The sequence below is a fragment of the Hipposideros armiger genome, unplaced genomic scaffold, assembly GCF_001890085.2.
Source record: "Hipposideros armiger isolate ML-2016 unplaced genomic scaffold, ASM189008v1 scaffold_1193, whole genome shotgun sequence".
Lineage (NCBI taxonomy): Eukaryota > Metazoa > Chordata > Mammalia > Chiroptera > Hipposideridae > Hipposideros > Hipposideros armiger.
In genome coordinates, this window is record NW_017732543.1 from 107,786 (window position 1) to 133,897 (window position 26,112).

The window sequence follows — 26,112 nt, forward strand, 5'->3', positions numbered from 1 at the left end:
ATTCAAATAGTGCAGACAGAATACTCAAAGGCAAAACAGGGAAACATTCTCTAAGTTGAAGATTTTAATCTGCCACTTAAAAGGGGGTCCATAAAATATCAAAACATTAATAAAAAGGAAACCAATCTTAATGAAACCTGGTAAAGTACTTAGATTTCAAAAATGAACATAATATAACCACACACACACACAAAATCACATGGGCATAAATGACACAAGCAACAAGAGTCTGTCTCCTGAGGGGAAATGATTATACCTGCCTTCAATTTCTCTACAGCATTAAACTTCAAAGGAAAATGGAGCAAAAGTGTCAGAAATTTGATAGAAAAATTTGTGATTATGTGTATGCACTCTTTTATTTCACAAAGACCTCGGTTATAGTAGGTAGTTAATAAACATTTGTTAATTTAATTAGGGAGGAATAAATACAAATCTGAATAAAGCAAATCTTTTTAAATTACTAGGGTACAGAATAATGCACTGGTAATAAACCCACTGAATTTTAAACAAGGAGTATGAGTTTTACCCATTAAGTGGTAATTAATGTACCTGTTTTTCAACTCTACTTCCTGATAATCATTATCAATATTCTTAGCCTTTTGTTGTCCAAGAGGACATAATATGATTTTCATTGCCTTCATGTTATTGAAATAAACAAAGGTTGCTTCTTGTCAATATATTATAAAGTCACTGATTTGTTCATTCAAATGTGGGAAGTATTTTTTTTTAAAGATTTTATTGGGGAATTGGGGGAGGGGAACAGCGTTGGGGAATCGGGAAAGGGGAACAGGCAAGTTGCTGTCCTTTTGTTCTTCAGTCTAGCTGTGGAGGACATCGCTTCACTGGCCCATGTTGGTATTATCATTGTGCTTTTCCCGGGTGAGGCAGTCGCTCGCTGGCCATTGGATGGCTGCTCATGGCGGCTCACAGCAGCTCACGCTGGCTGCCAGCCACTCACGGTAGTTTATGGCAGCCCACTGCAGCTGCTCTGCAGCCTACGCAGTTGCCAGCAACTCATGGCAGCCCAGCTCCAGGTTGAGCTATTGCTCACCATCTTAGCTGTAGAGGGCGTAGTGTCACTGGCCCTCATGTGGTATCTAAACTGGGGCCCTGCTGCTCAGAGCTGGTGTCCCAAACCAACTCTCAGCCAATGCATCACTTGGCCGGCCCATGGGAAGTATTTTTGATAAACCATCAGCAAGCACTACTAGCATAACATTCAAAGCTTATCCTCAATCTGTCCCCTTTTCATCATCTCCAGCCAATCAATACCATCATAACCTCACCTGGTAGTGACATTTCAGTGGTTTTCCTGCTTCAACTCTCTCTCTCCCTCTACTCCATTTCTAAACGACCCCACTTCTACAATAGCTCAATCTATAAGGCCATACATGAACAATTCCTTGTCCAACTCTCACCATTAACATGCCAACCTTGTCCTACCTAGGGCATTTATACTTGCTCTTCCCTTTGTCTAGGACTCTTTGATCTGTGTTCCAATGCCATTTCTATGACCACCATTTATAAAACAGCATATATTTTTATCACTTTTCATCCCTTTGTCTTGTTTCATTTTTCATAGTAAACTATTTTCTAAGTTTATCTTGTTTTCGTGTTTATTACCTTTTCTCCCCAAAATAGATAAACTCCTGGAGAGGAGAGACATTGTCTGTCTTGTTCATTGCCATATGCCCAAAACAGGATAATTCTAGACATATAGTTGGGCATTCCATATATCTGGACTGAATGAATGAATGAATGATTAAATAAATGAATGAATGCCTGAACAAATGAGACTGGTTGGTTAGTTTCTATACATACCCTCACAACTAACCATTCAGGTTTTGAATTATTGTTCAAAACTGTGCAAACTATTTACTTTTATTTATTTCCTTTTCCTTAATTTGGAATATTTATGAGGAAAGCCCAGTTAATAGAGGTGATTTGTAACTTGTGTCCTGCCAGAGGAATCTGAGGGAGTAACTTGGATACTAGAAGGGGGAAAAAAATAAATTTTAGCACATTTAGTAAGTCTTCATCACTCCTTGTAAATAGGCACTCCTTGTAAATTCCTATGTTATGAAACAAGTGTGTGCTAGTAGCATTTCTATACTGAAAATTCACTCTTTTTAACAAGGTTACTTGCATTTTACATGAGCACCAAAGAATGATGATGATGATGAAAATAGGGAGGATGGATGGAGGAAGAAAGAGAGAGAAAGAAAAGGAGGAAGAGAGAAAGAAAGAAAGGAAGGGAGAAAGAAAGGAGAAAAGGAGGAAAGGAGGAAAGAAGAAAAAAGGAAAGAAGGAAAGAAAGATAAAGGAAGATAGAAAAGGAGAAGAAAAGAAGATTGTTCCTTTTCAACAGCTGGACCAAATTAGAAAACCAAATGAAATCCTCTGGGTTGGTTTCTGAACCCAAAAAACTGCAGTTGTGGTAAAACACATTATTTTTAGCAAACGAATTCGGGAAAATCACATCTGTAGTATTGGGTTCTGAAAATGTTGGTGACTTAGATACCTTAGGGAACAGTCTTCAGAAACTGTAAAGTATTGTTGCTGGTGAAATGGAAAATTAGAGTTAATGAAGTTTAAAAACAGTCACCTAAAAGATTCCTTTTTGCAAACAGAGCCAGGGTTTGTTTGAGGTTTTCCTATGTTTATACTAGCGCATAATGTCTGAAAAGCCTTCTTTGGTTATATCAGACTGGACATCTATTGAAAACAGTATTTTTTTGAGGTGAGGTAATGATTTCTGAGTACCCAGAGTATTTTTTTCAAAATAAACATAGCCATAAAATTGAGGGGAGATGTGCTTGAAAAAATATAACATTTATCACATTATTTGGAAATGGGATGGAATTTGTAGAATACATAATTTTAATTTTGTATTATATATTTTCTGAAATTTAAATCAGAAAGTATAATTTCATTTCCTAAAACTACTATAATTGTCACAGTGTGAAAATTAAATTAAAAGTTTTCAAAGTTTTATCCAAAATGCTCACATGAGTTTAACAGGCAAATTCATCACTTTGTTTTTGGTTGGGATAAGAATACATAAATAAGATAATTAGATCACAATTACAAAAAAAACATAAAATAATGAATCTTGCATCAGCATGTAGGAATTATTCATTATTAGGAATCGCCTCTTTCTGAGGCAATCATTTTGATATTAAACTGTGCAAATTTATGATACTAAAGTTAAAAAGAATCTTAAACTAATTGTTTCAATGATTTCACTTTAACTTCCTTCATCATTAGATATATTGTGTTGTTGGAAAAGTCATGACACATATTTGCTACAGATGGCACTAGTTCATTTTTGGAAGTACCAGAGTCATTTGCATCTATGTTATTGCTATGTCATTTGACAGCTGACAGTTCTAGCTTCATTCTAAAAAAAAAAAAAATTTGAGCAATTTGGTTGAGTTTTGGAGATTTTACAACAAGTTGAAGATGGAAGACCAAACTGCATTTTTGCCATATTTTACTCTTTTACTTCCATAAAGGGAAGGACATGCGTCAAGCTTGTGAAAAGTTGCATAAAGTTTACGGTGACAAGGTTCTACAAGAATGTCAGTGCCAACAATGGTTCACGAAATTCTGTGCCGGTGGTTTTGATTTCAATGATGCTCCTCGATCAGGGAGGCCCACCGAGGTTGATGACGACAAATAAAGGCATTGATCGAGTCAAACCCACATTACATGACACGAGAGATTGCAGAAACATTGAACATCCATCATTCAAGTGTTCACGACCACCTGAAGAAGCTGGGATATGTAAGCAAGCTCGATATTTGGGTTCCACATGAACTCAAAGTTCATTTGACAGTGAGTATAAACATCTGTGATATGCTCATTAAATGTGAGGAAAACCATCCTTTTTTGAAGCGACTGATAACTGGTGATGAGAAGTGGATTGTTTACAACAATGTGGTGCATAATCGGTCTTGGTCCTGATGTGATGATTTGCCTCAAACGACATTGAAAGCAGACATTCATCAGAGGAAGGTTATGCTCTCAGTGTGGTGGGATTTTCAAGGTGTCATGTTTTTCGAGGTCCTACCAAGGAACCAAACAATCAATTTGATTGTGTACTGTTGGCAATTGGACAGTTTGAATGAATCCATCATCCAGAAACGTCCAGAGCTTAATTGTAAAGGAGCTGTGTTCCATCGCGACAATGCAAGACCACACACAAGTTAGATCACTAGTAAAATTATTGGAGCTTGGATGGGATGTGTTGCCACACCCACCATACACCCCTGACCTTGCACCATCAGATTTCTGCTTGTTTTGCTCTCTTCAAAACTCCTTGCGTGGTATAATGTTCAATTCAGATGAGGCTATAAATCAGCACCTTGTTCAGTTTTTTTGCAAATAAATACAGGTCCTTCTATGAACGAGGAATTATTAAGCTCACTGAAAGATGGCAAAAGGTTATCAAACAGAATGGGCAATCTATCATCAATTGATCTTTTGTTCTTTATATAAATAAATGACCTTTGAAAAACACTGAAAAAATATGTCATGACTTTTCTGACAACCCAATATATGCTGATGCAAGTGTATACTGTTATATCAATGCAAATAAAAATTATGAGCTTTTGTATTGTACTTTTACTGATTTATTTGAATAGAAATGTTTCTACTTCAATACATAATATGGGTATAATTTTAATAATGTATAGCGTTTTATTACATGAATTTACCACAGTCATTTATTCATGCTCTTACTCCTCCACTTTAAAATTTCTTCCAACTTCATATTATATAGTGTTGCAATCAAGTATTATTCTGATTATAAGTCACTTAATATTTTGATATCTAGATATGGGGATTACTGACTCAAAAGCTATGAACATTTCAGTACATTTTGCCAGTTACAAAAATGTTTCTTAAATTAGTGTCATTTTATAGCTCCAACATGGTAACTTATTTTCTGTTTATTATTATGTTTATTGTTGTTATTTTTTACCTTGTTATACTTTTCTAATTTCATTATAATGATAATGATTGTAGAGCTTAAAGAAGTTAAATGACTCCTCAGGTAAACACATAAAGCAACAAAACCCAGAAAAATAGTGAAAGAGCTAGCATTCCCACCTGTCCTCAAGCCCCTGTTCTTTGTGTCACTCACATGCAACATTAGTGTTAATAGTATGTGTTAAGTTGACCATGAGAGACTGTTAAGTCTGTGTGATTCAGAACATCAATGTTTTTGAAACACAAATTGTTTGAGAAGTAGAAGTTTTAAGAGACTACTGCGGTGCAAAGGACCAAACTTAAATGCTTCAGGATATGGCATGAGAAGTGTGGGGAAATTCTGGTATCTCCCAACTTTTGCAAGACCTCACATATGAGTTAAATGGAGCAAGACCTCCATTATGAGTTAATTCTCATATGATATTCAAGAGACTCCCAATAGAATCCAGAATCCTCTATCATATGTAATATTTTTTTAGATATGAGTAGATTAAACCATGCTCTTTATTTATGTGTGCATTCATTCCACACATATGTGAACTCCTACCCTGAGCAGAAAACACTATGATAGATGCTGGAGGCACTACGGTGAAAACAACATATAAAGCAGGTATTGCCTCATGTTGAGGGATATGGGTGTGTGCGCACACACACACACACACACACACACACACAGAAACAGAAACAGAAAAATAAATAAAAGGCAAATTGTAATAGGCGCTATGACAGAAACAAAAGAGTAACCAAGACTGGTAGGCAACACGCTGAGAGCAAAGGCCCAGGGATTCTAGGTATTATTAAGTATGGCAGAAGAGTCTGAGTTGAGCTGGGGAAGGTGGAAAGAGTTGGTGACAGAGCTAGTACCCAAAGGGATATGGAAAACATAAGAGAAAATATTGCCTATTTTAAAGATGGTAGAGCTGGGAAGTCATGGAATTTGGAGGCAGATATCCTGTTTCTGAGGCCTGATTTGTCTTCATCCTTAGCACAAGCTTAATAATTTATATTTCACTGGGTTTTAATAAGGATCAGGTCAAATAATATACATGAAAGGGCTTCTTTATTGTAAATCACAAAAATGTTAATGCTCATCATTATCTTTGTCAAGAATGGTAAATTGGTGAACTTCTCTGGCAATCATTACTATGAAATACTCTTTGAAGAAATAAGACGTTAAAATGAACTGCCGATGGAGCCCTGCATATACAATGGGACATGTTTAAAGAAACCAAACCGGGTTAGACACGATACATTAGAGTCACAGTCTTCAAACACATAACAGTATCTTGGACATCTCTTACCACTTCGGGTTGAAAGATGTGTGTGTTTGTGGGAAAAGGAGAGCTGGGAATTTCATTTATGTTTGAACCCCTGCTCTTTTCCCAGTGTTACTTTTTCCTTTCCACATTTTAAAATATTCATAGACAAAAAGTGATATTTGGAATTGAGGAGGGGAGGAACAGGGTTCAAATTAAACCATATGTTAACTCTATGGAATACTTACTTTGCCTTTTTTTTCCTTTTTCTAAGGATTGTTCCCCAAATATATACTATGCCCTAGAGGATGTAAGTAAGAATCCTATATAATGGCTATTAAATCTGCAGTAGTGAATCTAAGCGTAACGGGACACTCCCTTCCTTGGGTTACTTCCTTGTTCATTTTAGTCACCATCTGAGGGGACAGGGTAACTGCTAAACACTAAACACACACACATACATAGAAAAATGAGAGGTGTTTGCATTTATCACAAGGTAATTAAAAGAACAGTGAAAGAAAAGGACAAAGAGGGGAGTCAGTTCATTAGGATCCTGGCGATGTTCATGGACAAAATGATGTTAGAAATTTGGGGCAATGTTTTCAATGGTTGAGATCCATGATCCAGCACAACTCCACAGCTGCTTCTCCATTTAGGAACTCATCTTTATTTTTTTCCAAAGTGGCAAAATGAGGGTATGAATCGTTGAAGGATTTCGCTCTGAGTCATGAGCATGATGATCACAGGAATAAATGCAGACTTGCAAGGACTCATGTCCTCCCTCTCCTGGGTGCCCAGTGTAGTGCACAGCATCACTTTTGGGAAGAAGAGCCCACATACCCACAGGCAAATTTCTCCGTGTTCTTTTTAAGCTACTCTGACGCTTATTCCCAGAAAGAACATTAACCAGACCCAGAATAAATTCATTATAATTTTATTTTCCCTGGCTTCCAAAGGAATACTGAATTCACAGTTTGGCGATGTGACAGCTTAATTATGCTACTAAAGATCACATCTCAACTCACTTTCCTAACTGGATACTAAAAGCTTAAAAGTAGAAAGTCTAATTCTCTAATATAGAGTATAAATTAGGAGATACCGTGTGATGTGCCTAGGATTTATTTTTGAAAAATTATTATCAAACATATTAGAAGAGTTAGCTCTAAAGAGCAGAGTTTCTTATAGTGAAACACATTTGGAGATTTTATTTAAATGTACCTATAGTTCCACAAAACGTTTGGAAACTGTTATAGGCAGAACAGTGGCTTCTCAAAGATGTCCTTTTTTTAATTCCCAGAAGTTGCAAATATGTTACATCATGTAGCATCGAGGAGTTAAGGTACCTGATCAAATTAAGAGCGATACTCAGCTGACTTAAAAATAGGGAGGTATCCTGGTTATCTGGGTAGGATTAATGTGATCATGGGGTCCTTAAAAGTGGAAGAAGGAGGCAGAAGTGTCAATGTCGGAGTGATGATGTGATGTGACGTGATGTGATGTGATGTGATGTGATGTGATGTGATGTGATGTGATGTGATGATGTGATGTGATGTGAGAAAGACCCACTTGACCGTTGCTGGCTTTGAAGATGGTGGGCTGAAGAAACAAGGAACTCGGGCATTTCTAGAACCTGGAAAAGGCAAGGAATGGATAAAATATAACTTACCTACGTCCATCTGCTTATCCTGATCACTTTTGGTGCTTGTTAAAAATGTAGGTCCCTCAGTCACACAAATTCAATCAGTATCTCTGAGGAAAATCTCTTGGGGCTTTCCATTTAAAAAAAAAATTTCTTCAATGATTTTGATCAACAGCAAACTTTTCAAATCACTGACTTATTTCAAAATTTGAGTTACAACCATTCTAACTGAAGGAACCAAAAAACATGGCTTTTTCTTTAATATGAAAATATTTAAACTAACAAATCATTGCCAAGATTACTATAATGTGTCTGCCCCATTTTCTTCGTGGAAACTTTAGAAAAACTTTTGTTGACACCATGGTAATCCTATTGTTGTGCAAAAGAAGAAATTGGACGTAGATTGGAATATAATAGGTTTGGCTGAGTATCCAAACATACACATTCTACAGAAGGGAAGCTTAGAAGCACACTAGAGTTTTCAATTTTGAAGTAATTATCATAAAACATATTTGTGGTTTATGAATAAGTCAACTACAACTTGTATTTTAAAACTCCAGAGCTATTTTGTGAAATTTCCTTTTGAAGCTTAGGGGAAACCAAATAATTCTGGAAAAATGTGTATCATCTGAAAGTGTATTAACTACTTAATCTTACAGGTCAACCATTTCCTTGCAAATATAATTGAGAAAGAATATTTGTAATGAAAGGTACATATTAAATTTCAGGACCAAGGCTTTCAACACTAAAATAATGAGTACTTATTCTGTTTAATGTTAGAAGTCAATTTGTTTTTAGTGGAACCTGTTTTATAATGAGTCAACATTATATCATTTTCAAAACATGCTGCATGACTTTGGTACTAAAAAACACACTTTAGGGTTATTTAAATCTTCAAAACTTTATAGTTTTATGAGGACATGCTTATTGGACTCCTAAGAAAGTGTTCATTGTAAACATGTCAATCCCGGAATATTTTAAACCTTATATATTATTTACACATAGTTAAATCTTCAATTAATCTAACACCTTGGAACATTATGTGTTCTGAACCATCATAGAGTTAATCAAAAGAAAAGGAATTTATTTTGAACCTTGAGTATATCTACAGCCAATCTATTCATGTATTCAGCCATGGGAGGCCAGTTGATTCCCATGTGCAGGCTTCTCCATGCCCCTGTACATTTGAAAAGCTTTCCCTTTGCCTAGAAATGTGTGAATTCTTCTCCCCTTGGCTAACACCAGCTCATCCTTCACGGATTTTCACTTCCTAATGTAAAAACCTTCAATAAATCAGGGCCAGTTCCAGTGCTGCTGCTCTATGAAAAAGTAGTGTCCTGTTCTTCTTCCTGTGGAAGAACTTGCCACACAGTATAATGACTGCATATTTATTTGCATCTCTTCCACTTAGACTTTGTGCTTCTGAAGAACAGGGGCTGGTGTAATATGGTGTCTACATCTTTATAGACTTGTAATGTGGCCTGATGATGAATTATTGGGCTTTCCTTTAAGGGACAAATCAGAATTTTTAAAGCTGTCTTATATTTATTTTATAATTTTGTGTGGATTTTAATTTGAATTGCATATTGGAAATTAGTCCTGTAAGATTTGTTTTCAGTGCTTGCAATCTTTAAATTCTTAATTAGATCCAAGCTACAGAAGTTAGAAGGGAATATTTTTATGCAATTAGCTCATTTGCTATTTATATTGCAATTGTACATATCAAATTCTGCCCATCTTCTTTGCCACATCTCTAGTTCAAGCCACCATCTTTATTTCTTGCCTGGACTAATGTTGTTGTGTCCCGTTTGGACTTTCTGATTCTTTGTTATTCTTTTACTTATAAACAATCTCTAGCATACCAAAGCGCTTGAATGAAAATCCAAAATGCATAGTATGGACTATGATAACCTAAGACCATTGATCATTGTTGCATGATCAATTACAATTTGCATGCCACTAACCACCAAGATTTTACCATCTGCCATACATTAAAAAATTCTTAAACCTCTGCATTAAACATTTCTTCCTCTACTTCTTCACCATTGCAAAACCAGTTTAAATATTAGTTCATCCAATAGGAAGACTTTCTGTTTTCCCATGTGTGTATTCTTTTTTCCTGCATCATATTATTTTATTGTACAGTAGTTATAATAATTTACAATTTGCATTTATTTTTGCAGGTTGCTTAATGTAAATATTAGTATAAATATTAACCATTTATGAATATTAAATCTAGTTTTATATGCTTAACTTTACAAAAATCAATCACTATATGCTTACAATGTTTTAAGTACTTTAATGTATCAACTCATTTAAGCCCCTTAACATCTCCAGGATGGAGTTAATTAACATTGTTTTATGAATGTCGGAAATGAGGTGTAAAGACTTTAAGTGCGTAAAGTTAGTTACAGAGCTGACAACAGAAGAGACAGAAGCAATGAGTCCCATCTCAGGCAATTTGCTTCTCCTATAAAATGCACAACCTTCCATGTCCCTCTCTTTCATATGTGCTGACAGTGGCGGACCTCTGTAATAATAATACTAACTAATAAATATTGTTTACTGTAGGCAAGGGGTTGTTCTAAGAGTTTAACATGCATTAACTCATTTAAACTCATAATTAAAGCTTTTTGAGATGGACACCATGACCATTTCTATTTTAAAGATTAGCAAACGAAGACAAAGAGAATCGCCCAAGATCACACAGCACATATGTTATTCAGCACTAGTAACTACTAGATGTATTGAGCAAACACACACACACACACACACACAAAATGATTATTGGCGAAGCAGAAGAAGTCAGGATGCCTGGCATCATCACTTTTCTATTTTTAGTTGGTTTAGTACAATCTTGATGTACTTCTTTATTTTCATATTTGAGATTATTATTATACTTCACTTAAATCCAATTAAATATGTGTATCACTATATATATATATATATATATGTATATATATATGTATATCACTACATGATACTAGACATATATAAAGTCATGATATCTGGTAGACATGCTTCATATACAGTGATGTGTAGCTGTCATGAGAGCTTTAGAGGAAATGTCAGAGAAACTTCTAGGTTTGAACTTTTAACATTTAAATAAAACTCTAATGTCATGGGCATGTTTCTTGTGCTTTACATGCTTTCATGAAAAATAAAGGGAAGTTTAATTTGTTCTTACTTACCCTGTCAATGAAATTGAAATGCACATCAGCATTGCCCATCACAGAGGTATGTCTTCTGGCTTTGGTTGGTTCACTGACTGAAAAAATGTAGTCTGGAGAAAATTAGACCTGAAGAAAATATTTAAAAGAACTTATTTTAAAATATTGAATAGTTGGGGATGGGTGGGATCATATTCCACCATAATTTTGTCATGGCATAGAGTTTTCCAAAGTTAATCAATTTACTGTACAGATTCAGTTAAAAGCTAGATATTCATACACACAGAAAGTACTTAGATAAGTGCTAAGACAACCTGTTCTTGGATGTCAAAACACAACATTTAAAATGTTACCTGCTCCTCAGCTGATTTATAAAATCAGTGTGACCTTATTCAAATACAATAGTATTGCTTTTGAAATTACAAAATGTATATTAAAATCCATCTAAAAATAAACAAGTTGAGAATAACAAGGGATATTCTGAAAAAATATTTTATTTGCTCAAGAAATATATATGGAGGACTTGTGCCAAGCCTAAGGGACAGATGAAGTCCTTTCTCTCATGGAAGTGACAGTTTAGCAGCTCAGAGATATAAAATGCACTGCTCAAAAATGAACAAACAGCCTAAAAATAATTCCAGAGAATGGTAAATGGCAAGAAATGATACTATCTTAAAATTATGCAGAATAACTGAAGGAGTCTCATAAACTACGTGCATTTGGGTGGTTAGAAGGCTTGTCCGAGGAAGCAAGTTGAAACATAAGCGACAGGAAGTCAATAATTAAAAAGGTTTCATGCAGCAGCTCTCAAAATGGGGGTCAAGAACCTCGAGACACTCAGGGTGTTCACAATGTAAAAATTATTGTTATAATAATATTAAGATGTTATTTGAGTGTTCACTTTAATTACCTCAGAAGGGAAAAGCAGACTTTTCCAAGCAGACGACATGGCATGTGACGATGTCATTGTTCTGGTGGCTAATAGAAAATGTGCTTGCATAGTTTTGTGCTTTCTAAAATTTTCTATAGTGGTATGTTTAGAGTATAAATGTCAGGTGCAGAGTATTTCCAGAAATTAATTTAGTTTGCTCTCAGTAACAATACTGTGTTCCTGCTCTTTTTGTTTACATCTGCTATTATTTCTATAACTTATTGTCCAATCAATCACTCTTTTGTAATCCTCAAATTTTCCTCAGGTCTATATAAATAAACAGAAAGAAGTAATTATATTTTGTGGTCTTGTTTTGCAGTAATTTTTAAATCTGTTTTTCAAAACTATTTCTAAATTTTTAAATTTTGTCTAAAATTATTAGTATTTCGAATTTAGTGTTCATTCTATAATAAAATTAAATTTATAATATATTCTTTTATTTAAGGATGGGTCATTGTCATAAGCAAGGAGATTTGAAGACTTTCTCAAATCGTGGCTGCATTGCACAAAATTGACATTAATGAAGTAGAGATTTCTCTAAGTCAAAGAAAGGAATTTACTCCCAAGTCTTAAAATGTGCATATGCTTTTCCCAGAAATTCCACATTTGGAATTTATCTAAAACTATATTACACTAGTACACAAAATTTGCTTACTAGAACATTGCTTGTCATAACAATGTATTAATCAAAAGAACAAACAAAAACATTGAAACACTCACCGTTGAGCAAAAATATAAGCAAGTTTTGATACATTCATACAATGGGGTACTCTGTAACCATATAAAATATGTTACAAAGTTATATGTATTAATAAGACAAAATAAGAAAAAAAAATTTAGGTGAAAAGTACAGGACATACAGGACAAGAGACAAACAGGCAGAGAGATGGAAATGAAATTCTGTTGTGTATATAGGAATGTCTGAATATCTGAAATATAAAACCTGAAATTACTTCTAGGGAGTGGTATTGGAAAGTCAGTTGGGTGAGGAGCTATTTTAACCTTAAATCCTGGTATGCTGTTAAATATTACAGCGTGTTATACCATTCATGTATATTATTTTTATCATGCAAATGAATTAATGCAAAAATATAATAAAGCCTATTATTGATACTACTAAAACTATATTTTCATGTCAAATGCAAAGAGAAATGGAAACAAGTGTATTGGGTTGTCAGAAAAGTCATGACATATTTTTTCTATGTTTTTCATTGCAAAAATGCATCATGACCTTTCCGAAAACCCTATAGAAAGTGTTTAAAAATACATATCTAAATAAGCATAAGTTCTATGAAGATGTACAATAGATAGTTCTATGGCTCATAAGAAATGCTAAAATTAAGAGTGGCAATGTGATTGATGTGAGGAGACAAAAAACTTTCAAATCCACTCCTTTATTGCCTGATTTTGAAAATATAAACCACTTACTAAAAAGGCATTTTCCATTTAAAACGTGTCTATTGAGAAAAGCAGAGTAGACAGATTAGGTACAACCAATTTGAAGAATAAACATCCATTGTATATGATAGTGCTTTGTGAATTTTAAGAGAAAGCTAGTATTTCAACTTAAAAATAACAATTATATTATGATACATCTATATAATAAAATTTCATATAGCAAGTAAAAAATCGCATTAGAGAATAATATTAAAGGATTTAGAAAAGTATCCACAACTAATTGTTATGTGGAAAAAGATACAAAATCATAAGCATAATTTTGTCATACTTTTGTGAGAACCAAAGTGTCTGTCAGTTTGTGTGTGTATACCCTCACACCCTAAGGGAAAAAAAAAAGATAATTATCTCTGGACTAGAATATTTATTTTCATCTTTTCTCCTGTAAATATTCTCCAAATGCGCTACAATTATTTTCTTCTTTTCTCCTGCATTTTCCAAATGTGCTAAAACAAACTGCTTTTATGAAATACATAATATGAAAATAGTTTGAAACCCCAGTGTGTAAAATGATGAAAATAGGAATTTCTCCTCTACTAAGGCAATTGTCATATTTCATCATATTCTATGCTCTCAGATTACTTCACTTATGTAGATGCGCAGTCACATATTGTTACATATGGAGTGCAGAAAAATGTGTAATACCATCCATTTACCCCAAAGGGAGAATGATATCACAGCTTGTTCTGATGGAATAACTGGTAACACATTAGCTTTAGCTCTTCACATGATAATAAAAGACCTGCAACAGAAATTTGGGAAATTTGTTTAATGGTATCATCAATTAGATGATCTCTGAACATCATTCCAAATCTTTGGTTTTATGACCCTATGAATAATAACTAATAATAGCTGTAAGATATTAAGCATTCCAATATATCAATCTTTTTTATTATGCCAAGCCCTATACTAATAGTATTATACACATGATGTGTCCTGTGATGTTCATAAGTTTTCCTACAGACATCATCATATCCATTTTAAAGATGAAGACACTAAAGCTATCAAGATTACATTTTTTTTTCATTTTTACCCTTGGTAGGTTGCTTTAGAAAGTATCTAATCTGTACCTATCTTTCACAAAATCTGGGTTCTACTGCTTTCTTATTTCAGGACTGACATGTCAGAGTTCACCAGCTAGATGGGCACAAGCAGAACCTGCTATCATCTTGATTACAGGAAAGGAAACAGTCAAGTTGTGGTAAGCCTTGAGAAGTCCAGGGTGGGACTCAGACGAGGTGGGTGAAATTGTTATCATGGTGCTCAGCACCCCTGCTGGTCTCCGGTAACAGAAGTATCCAGTTGATGGGCTGAAGAGGCAACTCAATCATTTCCCATGGATATTGATGAAACCTCCAACATCCATTACCACAGATGACCTGAATCTCCTTGTGCCCGGGTGGAAATTGCATACGTCACCCAGTGTGAATGTGGGTGTGTGGGTGCATGTGAGTGTCTGATATACAAGGAAAGAAACTATTGCTTAGTTAATATTTCAAATTTTCTCAACTGATAATAATATTGTCTATAAAATATTTTAAATAATTGTATTAACTACCTTGTGTCAGTTCCAATCTGTCCACCTTCTTCCCAGTGGCTGAAGATGTTCACGATTTGATTTTCCATTTATTCGGTAGGTGACTTTTGGCAAATTATTTAGACTTTCTGAGTCTCCATTTCTACTTCTGAAAATGTGACAATAACACTTACATGGATTTTAAAGCATAAAACTTAAAGTCAGAAAAAAAGTTATTGCTTCATAAAGAAAAATGCTGGGAATAGATAGCTGGAATTTTTCAAACAAAATCTCAGATTATGTAATTTGATACACGCAATGTCAATGCTTAGAATTGTTTTGACTATCTTCTTGCAATGAGCTACTTAATTATATGTGATTGGTTTATGTGTCTTCTTTTCTTAATTTCTTCTAAGTTTACTAATTTCCTCTACTACAAAACCGAGGCATTTCTACAATTTTCCTAAAATAATAGTAACAAAACATACTATGAATCACCTTATTGTTCTATGGTTTACTTTCAAGAAAATTATCATTTGTTTTTTTAACAGTTCTATGACAAAAAATAAGGCATTTATTCTAACATTAATTGCTTAGGTAAATGCATTAGTGATCATGAAGACTAAATACCTTTTCACAGGTTTCATACTAAAAAATGATATATTTAAATTATTTTAAAAAGGGAAAATTCTTACAATGTGGCAACATATTAAAATACGTAATTCAAAGGGCTCTTATAAACACGAATAAAGGAAAATTTTGCAGGAAAAATCCTACAAATAGAGCTGATACAATCACAAAATGAAATAGACAAGGAATTAAGTAGATCTCCCATTTGCTAGAAGTGTGCATCAGAAAGTGACAATAAAAGATATATCAAACCAGGCCTTTGGGAGATTACAACACTGTATAACTTTTAGTTTTGAAAAACATATTTCTAGTTTGCAATGAAGAAAAGATTATTGCTTTGTGATATTTTTAGCATACATTTTTTTAATGTTGTTTTTGGCATTAAGCTATAGCATACACGTACTATCCCTAAGTAAGGTTTTGGATGGATTCCCAAATTAAATCCACAAAATGAGAAACAGGCAGGACATTGCTAATTGGTTCCAGACCTGAATAGCATAAAACATGTCCCCTTCACATAAGAAGTAAACTGAAAATGTTGATATTTATCATTTGCATCAGAGATATTTATCATTTTTATAACATTCTAGAAACGAATGCAAGTCACCCTCCTGGCCAAAAATTGAGTTAGTCCAAGGAAATCAATACAGATTTTAAGAGTACTGGGCAAAAGGATTCAATTCCTCAGATTTTGCTCATTTGCATTTTCCTGAAATTATGTATAGTTTATGATTTATGAGGCCATTTGATGAATATGATAGTTGGCTGACAGCATCACACTGAACTGTTGCCACAGCTGCAGAGGAAAAGAGCTTTGCAAGAGACATGCTCTCACTGTAGAAGACTCACTTGCAGCAGGACCCTGGTTAACAGCTATGGCATTCGGGCGAGTTAAGCACATCTCTCTCTCCCATTCATTCCACAGGGAACGTACTGGGCTGTCCTGGCTCAGCACGTCCACCTGCACTTCGTTAGAGAGCCCAGCATTCAAAGCCACACCATCAGCTCCCCACAATGACATAACTCCATTCAGAGACTGGCGTGACTGGGCTGGGTTTCCCCCCCTTCAGCTCTTGTATCACTAAGAATCTGGCAGCCAGTCCCGTCCTGACAGCGTTTACAGCATATATTGGTGGATTCTTGTCCATAGTGCATCTGCTTTAAGAATTAACGAAAGCAGAGTCAAGACGGTAAGGTAAGCGCTGTTTTAACTATAGCACTGGGGATGCCGACTGTTTGGGACAGTATTTATTGTAACAGGAACAGAACAAATTCCAGAGCAACGTTGCCAATTGCTATTCAGCAGCATATCCATAGTTTTGAGCTTAACTTTTACACTTTGCTGAACATGTTTTCCATGATTTATGGATTTGAGATAAACTTTATACGGTATATGCTGTGTTCTTGGCAAAGGAAGTTATAAAACATTTCAGGGTTGGAATAAGAAAATATTTAAACCAGACAGTGAAAATGTATGGCAATTAAAATATTTGTTATTTCATGCTAATTAGTTATACAGATTAGTATTGTCAGAACTTAATTTTGCAGCAAAAAAAAGACTTTCAATCAGCATTTAAAGTATTTTTTCATCCATACATTGTTATAGTTTGTTACCATTTACCATAAACATTTTACATTGTTATAAAATGTGACCTAAAGGACTTCGACCCTCTTATTTCTATTTTTTTAATGTTAAAGATTTGTTTTTTGGATGTATGCCTTAATGAACATGTTTTGATGAGATTCTGGGAAACATGATTTACTCTGTGAAAACGCATTTCCTCCATAACCACAGGTATTTGAAAAACTGGGGGGAAAGTAAATAAAGTGCACTTATGCTTCATAGTGGAGTCATTATATGGCTACAAACTCCCTTTGAATTCAGAACCCTGGTTTTTATTCTGCCAAAAAATATGGAAGTGGTTTTTTCATTACTCTTCAGTACTCACATTAAGTTACCAAGGTCTATTTTAGTGTAAACTGAATTAAAAAGAGATGGAAGCTTATTAATGAAGCAAGACAAATCTTTACAACATTAATATATCTGTAACTTATAAAGAATCTGTGCTGTGTAATTGTTTTCATGGCCAAGTCCTGTCAACTACATTAAATGATTTCATCATTGTCTTAGGGAAAAATTTACTAAGAATCTGGTTACATGTTACATTGTGTTAGCTATTAAGAGTGTTTCTAACACTGCTTTTTTAGTGTTTTATCTGCTAAAATGAAGAACCTTATAATTCCAAGTTAAAGCAGAGATGTTTAAACTTCCTAATACTAAAAATCCTACTTATCCCAAACTACCCAGATCCAAAAGATGGTACCATACTTCTCAGAGGAAGATATATTGCCTTATGGTATCTATTGAAATACGGACCCTGCTTCACATTAAGGATTTCCCTCTCAGGGTTACCAACTTCTCCTCAGCCATAACCCTTCACTCTAAAAAGTCCAACCCTATGTCCTATTTATTTTACCTTAATATCTGACCCTGTATTTCCCCAAGCAATTACAGTGTACTTAATGGAGCCTCTCCTAAGAAAATGTTCCTATGAGAAGATCAGTGTTACAAATTGTTTTTAATTTATATTCTCAATTTTATCTTTTCCTCCATGGCTCCTAATGCCAGTGTTAAATACAGACTTCCCTCAATGCCCAGCTGTCTCCCACTTGTATCCTGTAAGAATACTAAAATCTAGATAAGTGAACCATGGCTTCTTCAATTTTGGCATGAACAAGTTAGAAAACTTGTGAGTTATTGACAGAAAGGAAACCTTTAAATTCAAAACTTGGAAAAGAGTATCTTTATTAGTTGAATCTCTTTATGGGTTTAAAACTTCTTAGAATTTGTGACATTTTCCTGATGAATAAACATTAGTTTTACTGAAACTTACATTCTAATTATCAATCTCAGAACACAGTTTTGTTATGTGCCTAAAAGTATGAAATGTTACACAAAAGTTGAGTATGCACACCCACCCCCCCCCCCCCACCAAGAATTCTGTTCCTCTTCTTCGGAATCACCAACAATAACTAGACATTTTGAAAGGAATGTACTCCCAGGCCCTCACCCCCGCCCACACACACACTCATAAGAACAGCTTTCCTCCAGGCAGAAACCACAGGCTGCCCATGTTCCCAGTAAGGGGCTTCTTAATGAGACATTTTAATGATGTAGAATGGTAGGGTAGAGAGGACAATTTACAATTGTCTTCTCATTTTCTATTTTTATGGTTTTGAAGAGTGTTCTTAAGCAGTGTTCTAACGTGGTGGTCAATAGGCACCTTCCATCAACCTCTTGCTTGCAGGAAGGCATTTAAAGAAGGAAGGACTTGGGAGAGGCTGACCCGAACAGTTAGGCCTGGCTCACCCAGAAGGGGGCGCATGTGTACGCAATCTAACTCAGAACCTGTTTACCACCACAGGAGTTGTAAACATATATACCCTTAGCCTCATACTTAAATAGAAATTAAAACTACATCATTAGAAGCACGAAAAAAGTACTATAAAAGAAAATACACATTTTGTAATGAATGTAACATTGTCAATCAAATATCCTTTCCTTGAAAGTATACTATTTTATAATACTACGTCTCCTTTATTTAGGATTCAAAGCACTGGCCAAAAAATGAATCTGGGTGCGTTTACTCTCCTCTTGGCACTGATCAGTGGTGCCAGCAGCCAGTACTACTATGATTACGATCTTCCCCTATCGATTTATGGGCGATCATCACCAAATTGCGCACCAGAATGTAACTGCCCGGAAAGCTTTCCAACGGCCATGTACTGCGATGAGCTGAAATTGAAAAGTGTGCCAATGGTGCCCTCTGGAATCAAGTACCTTTACCTTAGGAATAACCAGATTGACCATATTGATGAAAAGGCCTTTGAAAATGTTACTGATCTGCAATGGCTCATTCTGGATCATAACCTTCTAGAAAATTCCAAGATAAAAGGAAAAATCTTCTCTAAACTTAAACACCTGAAGAAGCTGCATATAAATTACAACAACTTGACCGAATCCGTGGGCCCACTTCCCAAATCTCTGGAGGACCTGCAGCTTACTAATAACAAGATCAAGAGGCTCGGCTCCTTCGAAGGACTGGTAAACCTGACCTTCATCCATCTTCAACACAATCAACTGAAAGATGATGGCATCTCAGGTGCTTTTAAAGGTCTGAAGTCGCTCGAGTACCTTGACCTGAGCTTCAATCAGATGACCAAGCTGCCTTCTGGTCTCCCAGTATCTCTTCTAACTCTCTACTTAGACAACAATAAGATCAGCAACATCCCTGATGAGTATTTCAAGCGTTTTAAGGGACTGCAGTATCTGCGTTTATCGCATAATGAACTGGCTGATAGTGGAATACCTGGAAACTCTTTTAACCTATCATCCCTGCTTGAGCTGGATCTCTCCTATAACAAGCTGAAACGCATACCGACTGTCAATGAAAACCTTGAAAACTATTATCTGGAAGTCAATGAACTTGAAAGTAAGTAGAAAGGTGTGCCTGTATTTAATTGATGCATCCACGTGTGTTAAACTGTACAACACAAATATTGCATCTGGTTCCATTAAAACATGAATTAAAAGGCCAACAAAATATCCCTCTAACTGAAATATAGAAGAATTCTAGCTCAGCTATTTTTCCAATATCTGGCCTTTCTTTGGAGTGAACAGATAAGAAACTATTAAGATCATAGCATTTACACACTGATTTCTTCAAATTTAATATCCTGGACTAATTAATCCTCCTGTGTTATCAGCTGATACGTATCTATTAGTATTAGCGTACTTCATGACTTACATTTGTGTCCTACATTTATTTCTTGGCAATATCTAGCTGAGGGAGAAACAAACAAGTCCAGAAGAAGCACAGCTTCAGAGGCTGCCAAGCCTCCCTCCCGCCTAACCCCAGAGCAGCCTGTATGTTCTCATGCTCTTCTCTGACATCTTTACTTGGGACTCAACATATTACTCTGCTATCATGGCCACAGTCTGTTATCCCCATTATGGGGTGTGTGGCTGCACAGTGTTCTTATGAAGACTGTGAGGAAGATTAAGGAAGGAATACAATAAGGATTTGGATCGCTTTTAAAATAGTATTACAGAGCCCCTTTTCTTATGCATAACCCTTCACCCCATTTGATTTTTCCAGTTTCTCCTTCCTTTCTTTTGCTGCTAGAGTTTATTTTTCATTTATCTTCTGGGCGGGAGCTTGACCTGATCTATGTAGACTGTTTATGCACTCTCCTTGTCTTCTGGGGCATTTTTCAGTTTAAGCAGTACAGACTCAGGTGGGAAATTGACGTTTACCATTCCCGACCTTACTCTTTAACAGATCTTGGCAGAAGAGAAACCTATGATTCTTGGATAACTTTTTAAATAAAAAGTCAGTTGGGAAACACTGATTCACACATAGAACTATTATATCTGCAAAATAGCCTATTGCAACTTAGCATCTTTATGCCATGAAAGTCAGTTCTGTTGTCATACTGGATAAGAATATTGACATTCCTATCTGAATAATTACAGTGTGCCTTAGTAATATGATTCTTTGCAGTCTGCAAGTTTCTTGTAACTCTTAGTAAGGTTAGGGCGTTCTCATGAAGGGAACCGTGATTGTCAACTCTGAAATGCCACATGCTCTTTCTTGTGTCTGGAAAACTGACTTGTCATACAATTCACAGTCAGGCTATCAGAGCTGAACCTCATAGTTGTTTCCAACAGAAAACTCACTATCTGGCAATATATGTTCCCACATTATAAACATTTGTGATTAGGAGGAAGGCTAGTCAGACTGGCCAAAATTCTGATGGGATTTAAGATGTTTGAGGGCTGAAAAAAATCCTGTTTGATGTGGTGGGTGGAGATTAGCAGCAGGAACAGGGCTATTGTCTTCTGTGAGATAAGAAAGGGGAGAGATAGAGGAGAATTGGGAGGTATAAAAACCAGTGGAAGAAGGAGGAGCCGAAATGGGTGATGGGGAAGGCTGTCATGGGAGAAGTGCCAACAGCCACTCAGTGCCACGTTGAGAGTAAACCCACCAAGCCCAGCACATATAAATGGTCATTTGGAAATGAGTAGTTTCCTTTCTTCCTTTCTTATCCTTGACAGTCAGGTATCTACATTTCAGATAGGTATTCTTGTCATTTGACTTTGCATGTATGTCTTCAATTTAGTTTATTTTGCCACATAAGAATTATGCATACCAATTGTCCACATTCTTAGATAAAAGAGCCCCTTATTGTTCCTCTACCATTAAGAAATCTATAGCTAAAAACTATTTCTTATATTTCAAACTTGCAATGTGAAACAGTAGCCTTGTCACAGATCTACCTATGTAAAGTAGTTTGGGAAAGAGAACAAAATTAAAAGGACACCAATAATTATTTAGTGTATGTTAGGTGCTAGCGCCCTGTGAAGTGCTTTACTTTACATATCTTAATTAATTTAATCTTCATGCAACACATTGTGAAAGATATGCTATATCTGACAAGATCAGACACAAATGTTCCAAAGTCATCCATCTGGTAAGTAAGTGGCAGAGGTAAAAAAATAATATCGGCCTAAGCCCTTGTTTATTCCGTTGTTCCAGGCTAGACTAAACATTTCAAAAAAGTTCTTAGATAATATGATACACTGATACACTTATCGAATGTATTTCTAAAATCAAGTCTTTCTAAATCAAGAACTTAAAATAAATAATTATTGTTCTTTGAAAACATCCATTGAATATCCTGAACCACTGTAATTATTTTTATTAAATATTGCTGTGTCATTTGATAGCCTGCAATATTTCTTTTGTAGTTCCAAATTCATAGGTATGCATCAAATAAATGACTTTTTTTTTTAATGGAAAGAAGTCATATTAGGTATTATTATGGACTGGAGGGATTTTTCAATGATTGTTTCTAGCCCATGTAATAAAAGCAATTATAGTTTTCCATTCTTTAATTTCTAGAGTTTGAAGTAAAGAGCTTCTGTAAGATCCTGGGACCATTATCCTACTCCAAGATCAAGCACTTGCGTTTGGATGGTAATAACATCACCCAGACCAGTCTGCCACCTGATATGTATGAGTGTCTACGTGTAGCAAATGAAATCACTGTTAATTAATATCTGCTCATTTCAATTACATTGAGGCGTATCCTGGAGCAACATTTTATGGTTATGTTTTTCTGTGTGTGTCAGTTTTCATAATGTTCATTTTTTGTTGCTCTTTATTCCATGAGTTTTAAATTCTGAGATAAAATGTTTTGTAAACATTTTACTACTTTTTTTATAGAAAAGATGAAAGGCAGGCCTATTTCATCACGAGCACAGAAACATACACACACATAGACAACAAAATTAATGCCTTATTTGTAAATTCAGTGTTTTGTACATCTCTCCTGCCCATTGATGTGCAAAGCCTTTTATTGGTTACATGGAAGTCAGCCGAGTTTTATAATTCTTAAATCTTAATGTATCCAAAAGCATGGGCTACATACATATGGATGTTTACTTTCTTGAACCAAATTATCTTACTATGTTTATATTTGTTTAGCTGAAAAATAGGTGGTACATTTTGATACCAGTGGTTTTGCAAAATACTAAGCAAAATTTATGAAGCCACATACATTTAAAGCAGAATTTATAGTCTTAAGAATTTATATAGTTACCTAAAAACCTTTTCTTTTCTAGAATTATTTTTCACTTTAATTCGTGTGTATTTTTATTATTATTTGCATGTTATGTTTGACAAGCTAATAGCAAAATAAAACATAGCAAATGGCATCACTGTGTTTGACTTCTTGTGAAATTCGTATTTCTCATATATAAAATACAGCTACATGCCACATGACACTTCAGTCAATGGTGAACTGCATATACGAGGGTGGTCCCGTAGGGTTACAATGGAGCTGAAAAATTCCTATCACATACTGACATCATAGCTATTATAACATCATAGCACAAAGCATTACTCACTTATCTATGATGATGCTGTTGTAAATAAACCTACCACACTGCCAGGCATATGAGTATAGAAGTATAGCACACACAATTATGTATAGCACTTAATACTTGACAATGATAACAAATACCTACATTGTTGGTTTATGTATTTACTATACTCTACTTCTTATCATTATTTTAGAGTGTATTCTTTCTACTTATAAGACAGTAAGTTTGCTGTAAAGCAGTATGCCCTGTTTCCCTAGCAGCAGCCTCATATATCTTGTTTATATCTTTTGATTCGTTATTTTCTCTTGTGCTTGATTTAATTTTGTGTTTTATAAATTTGGTGCAGCATAAGCGAACAGTGCTATAAAGTCTGCAGTAGTGGACAGTAATGTCCTAGGTCTTCACATACACTCACCACTCACTCACTCACTCACTCACCCAGAGCGGTTTCCAGTCCTGCAAGCTCCATTCATAGTAAGTACCCTGTATAAATGTACCATTTTAAAAAATATTTTATACCACATTTTTACTGTACCTTTTCTATGTTTAAATACAGAAATATTTACCATTGTGTTACAATTGCCTAGAGTATTCAGTACAGTAACATGATGTACAGGTTTGTAGCCTAGGAAAAATAGGCTATACCATACATCCCAAGTGTGTAAATCACCTAAGGACACATTTCTCAGAACATATCTCTGTTAAGTGGTGCATGACTACAATAGATTAGAATTAAAAAAAAATATGTCTAGCTTGCAATATTTTACTTATGTTAATTAGAATTTTCCACTCAATAAATTGTCTTCTTTTAGTATCCACTTGCAAAGAATTTTTAAACACATCCTACAATATGTACTTAAAAGGATACAAATCCAAGTTCCTATTTACGGGGGTGGAGTTCATCACCACCACTAAACCATTGTCTGGACATCAAATGGCTGTCTCAGTTCACTTAGTTCAACTCAGTTCCAACACTATCACTCTGGGGATAGTGTCAGATTCCACGGATTAAGGGTTCAGTCCTATAAGCCTGCCCCCCAACCCCACCCCCCCAGATGCCAGTAGGAATCCCAGGATGTCACCAGTACTTCTGACCAACTGACTATACATTAGAAGTCCCCAAGACACCTTCCTTGGGTTTGATTAATTTGCTAGAGCAGGTCACAGAACTCAGGAAACCATTTACTCACTAGATTACCAATTCACTATAAAAGGATATAACTCAGGAACAGCCAAATGGAAGAGGTGCATAAGGCAAGGTATGAGGAAAGGGCACAGGGCTTCCATGCCCTCCTAGAATATGTCTCTCTCCTAGAATCTCCGTGTGTTCACTAACCTGAAAGCTCTCCAAACTGAACCCTGTCTTTTTGGGCTTTCATGGAAGCTTCATTACATAGACATGATTTGTGAAATCATTGGTCACTGGCAATTGAACTCAATCTCCAGACCTTCTCCTCCCCCAGAGGTGGACCAAAAGTTCCAACTCTCTAATTACAGGTTGGTTCTCCTGGTAACCAGGCCATTATCCTTAGTTTACCTAAGGGCTTTCCAAAAGCCATCCTATTAACATAACAAAAGATACCTTTATGGAGCTTATCACAGAAAATTCCAATGGTTTTTGGAGCTGCTAGCCAGGGGCTATGGACAAAGACAAAAATTATATGAAAAATATATTTTGGTCATCTGAATGAGTAAATATACAAGTATATTTCTTATAAGGCACAACACTGCAGTATTTAAATCTTACAAGTTGCTTGATTATTTCCATTTCTGTTGTTTTTACTGGTTCATATGCAATGGTATTCAATTAAATAAGAGGCTAAGATCTCAGCAATTGCTGTTCAGTTGTAAGCAAAAATGGTGGCTAACTCCCAAGACTGAAAATGTTAAGTGTATATAAGTTTCTGAAAATGAGACTTAAAAAAATCAATTTACCTTGAAGCCAATACATTTGTAACATAGGGTTAGAGTTTAAATAAGAACAGCTTTCCAGTAATAACCGCTTTCAGCTTTCTATATTATGGATATCCATGATTCTATGGGAAGTAATAGGGCATATAATTTATAAAAATAACTTCTACTTTATCTAGTTAGCTATAAAGAATACGTTTGGAGCCATTGTTCAGACAAAAATAATCTCATCTCATATGAGCACATGCATAGTCTCAAGTGTTATCTAGAACAAAGGAAGCATCTCTCTAAAGTGTATGTTTAACAGAACATTTTTAGTGAATTCTACCTTATAGTAAAATGGGCTATTATCAAAGGACCATCATCAATTAAGACTGAGTTGACTGGAAGATATGTGAGATGTACATTACATTAGGTACACAGTGTATTTTAGATTGTCATATCTTTTCTACACAAAGGGATGTTTCTTGAGCTGTGAAAGAACTCTCAGGTCATTTCTTGGTATGAAGTTAAAATGTATTTTTTCTGGGGCCGGCCGAGTGGCGCGACGGTTAAGAACTCGCTTGCGATGCCAGAGGGCCCCGGTTTGGATCCCACATATGAGGGCCAGTGACACTGCCCTCTACAGCTAAGATGCTGAACAACAGCTCAACCTGGAGCTGGG

The 26,112-nt window shown here is 35.3% G+C and overlaps 1 protein-coding gene across 2 annotated transcripts; it reads left to right on the plus strand.

The window, feature by feature from the left end:
• Positions 1-16,499: 16,499 nt before the first annotated feature.
• LUM (lumican) lies at positions 16,500-23,342 on the plus strand. 2 transcript variants are annotated; one of them, XM_019632908.1, is made up of 3 exons: positions 16,500-16,779; positions 19,196-20,082; positions 22,555-23,342. In XM_019632908.1, the coding sequence occupies exons 2-3, from the start codon at positions 19,218-19,220 to the stop codon at positions 22,707-22,709; spliced, it is 1,020 nt and encodes a 339-aa protein (XP_019488453.1). In that variant the 5' UTR covers positions 16,500-16,779; positions 19,196-19,217; the 3' UTR covers positions 22,710-23,342. The 2 variants fall into 2 exon arrangements, with proteins under 2 accessions (XP_019488453.1, XP_019488452.1); XM_019632907.1 differs by having other exon boundaries at positions 16,502-16,784; positions 22,555-23,341.
• The last annotated feature ends 2,770 nt before the right edge of the window (positions 23,343-26,112 follow it).

What these genes read in the sequence shown, in the direction of transcription:
- LUM (XM_019632908.1), top strand. Translation starts at nt 19,218, where the DNA reads ATGAATCTGGGTGCGTTTACTCTCCTCTTGGCACTGATCAGTGGTGCC. An exon ending in GGAAGTCAATGAACTTGAAA is followed by an intron (nt 20,083 to 22,554) that starts GTAAGTAGAAAG and finishes TTTAATTTCTAG; the next exon opens with AGTTTGAAGTAAAGAGCTTC.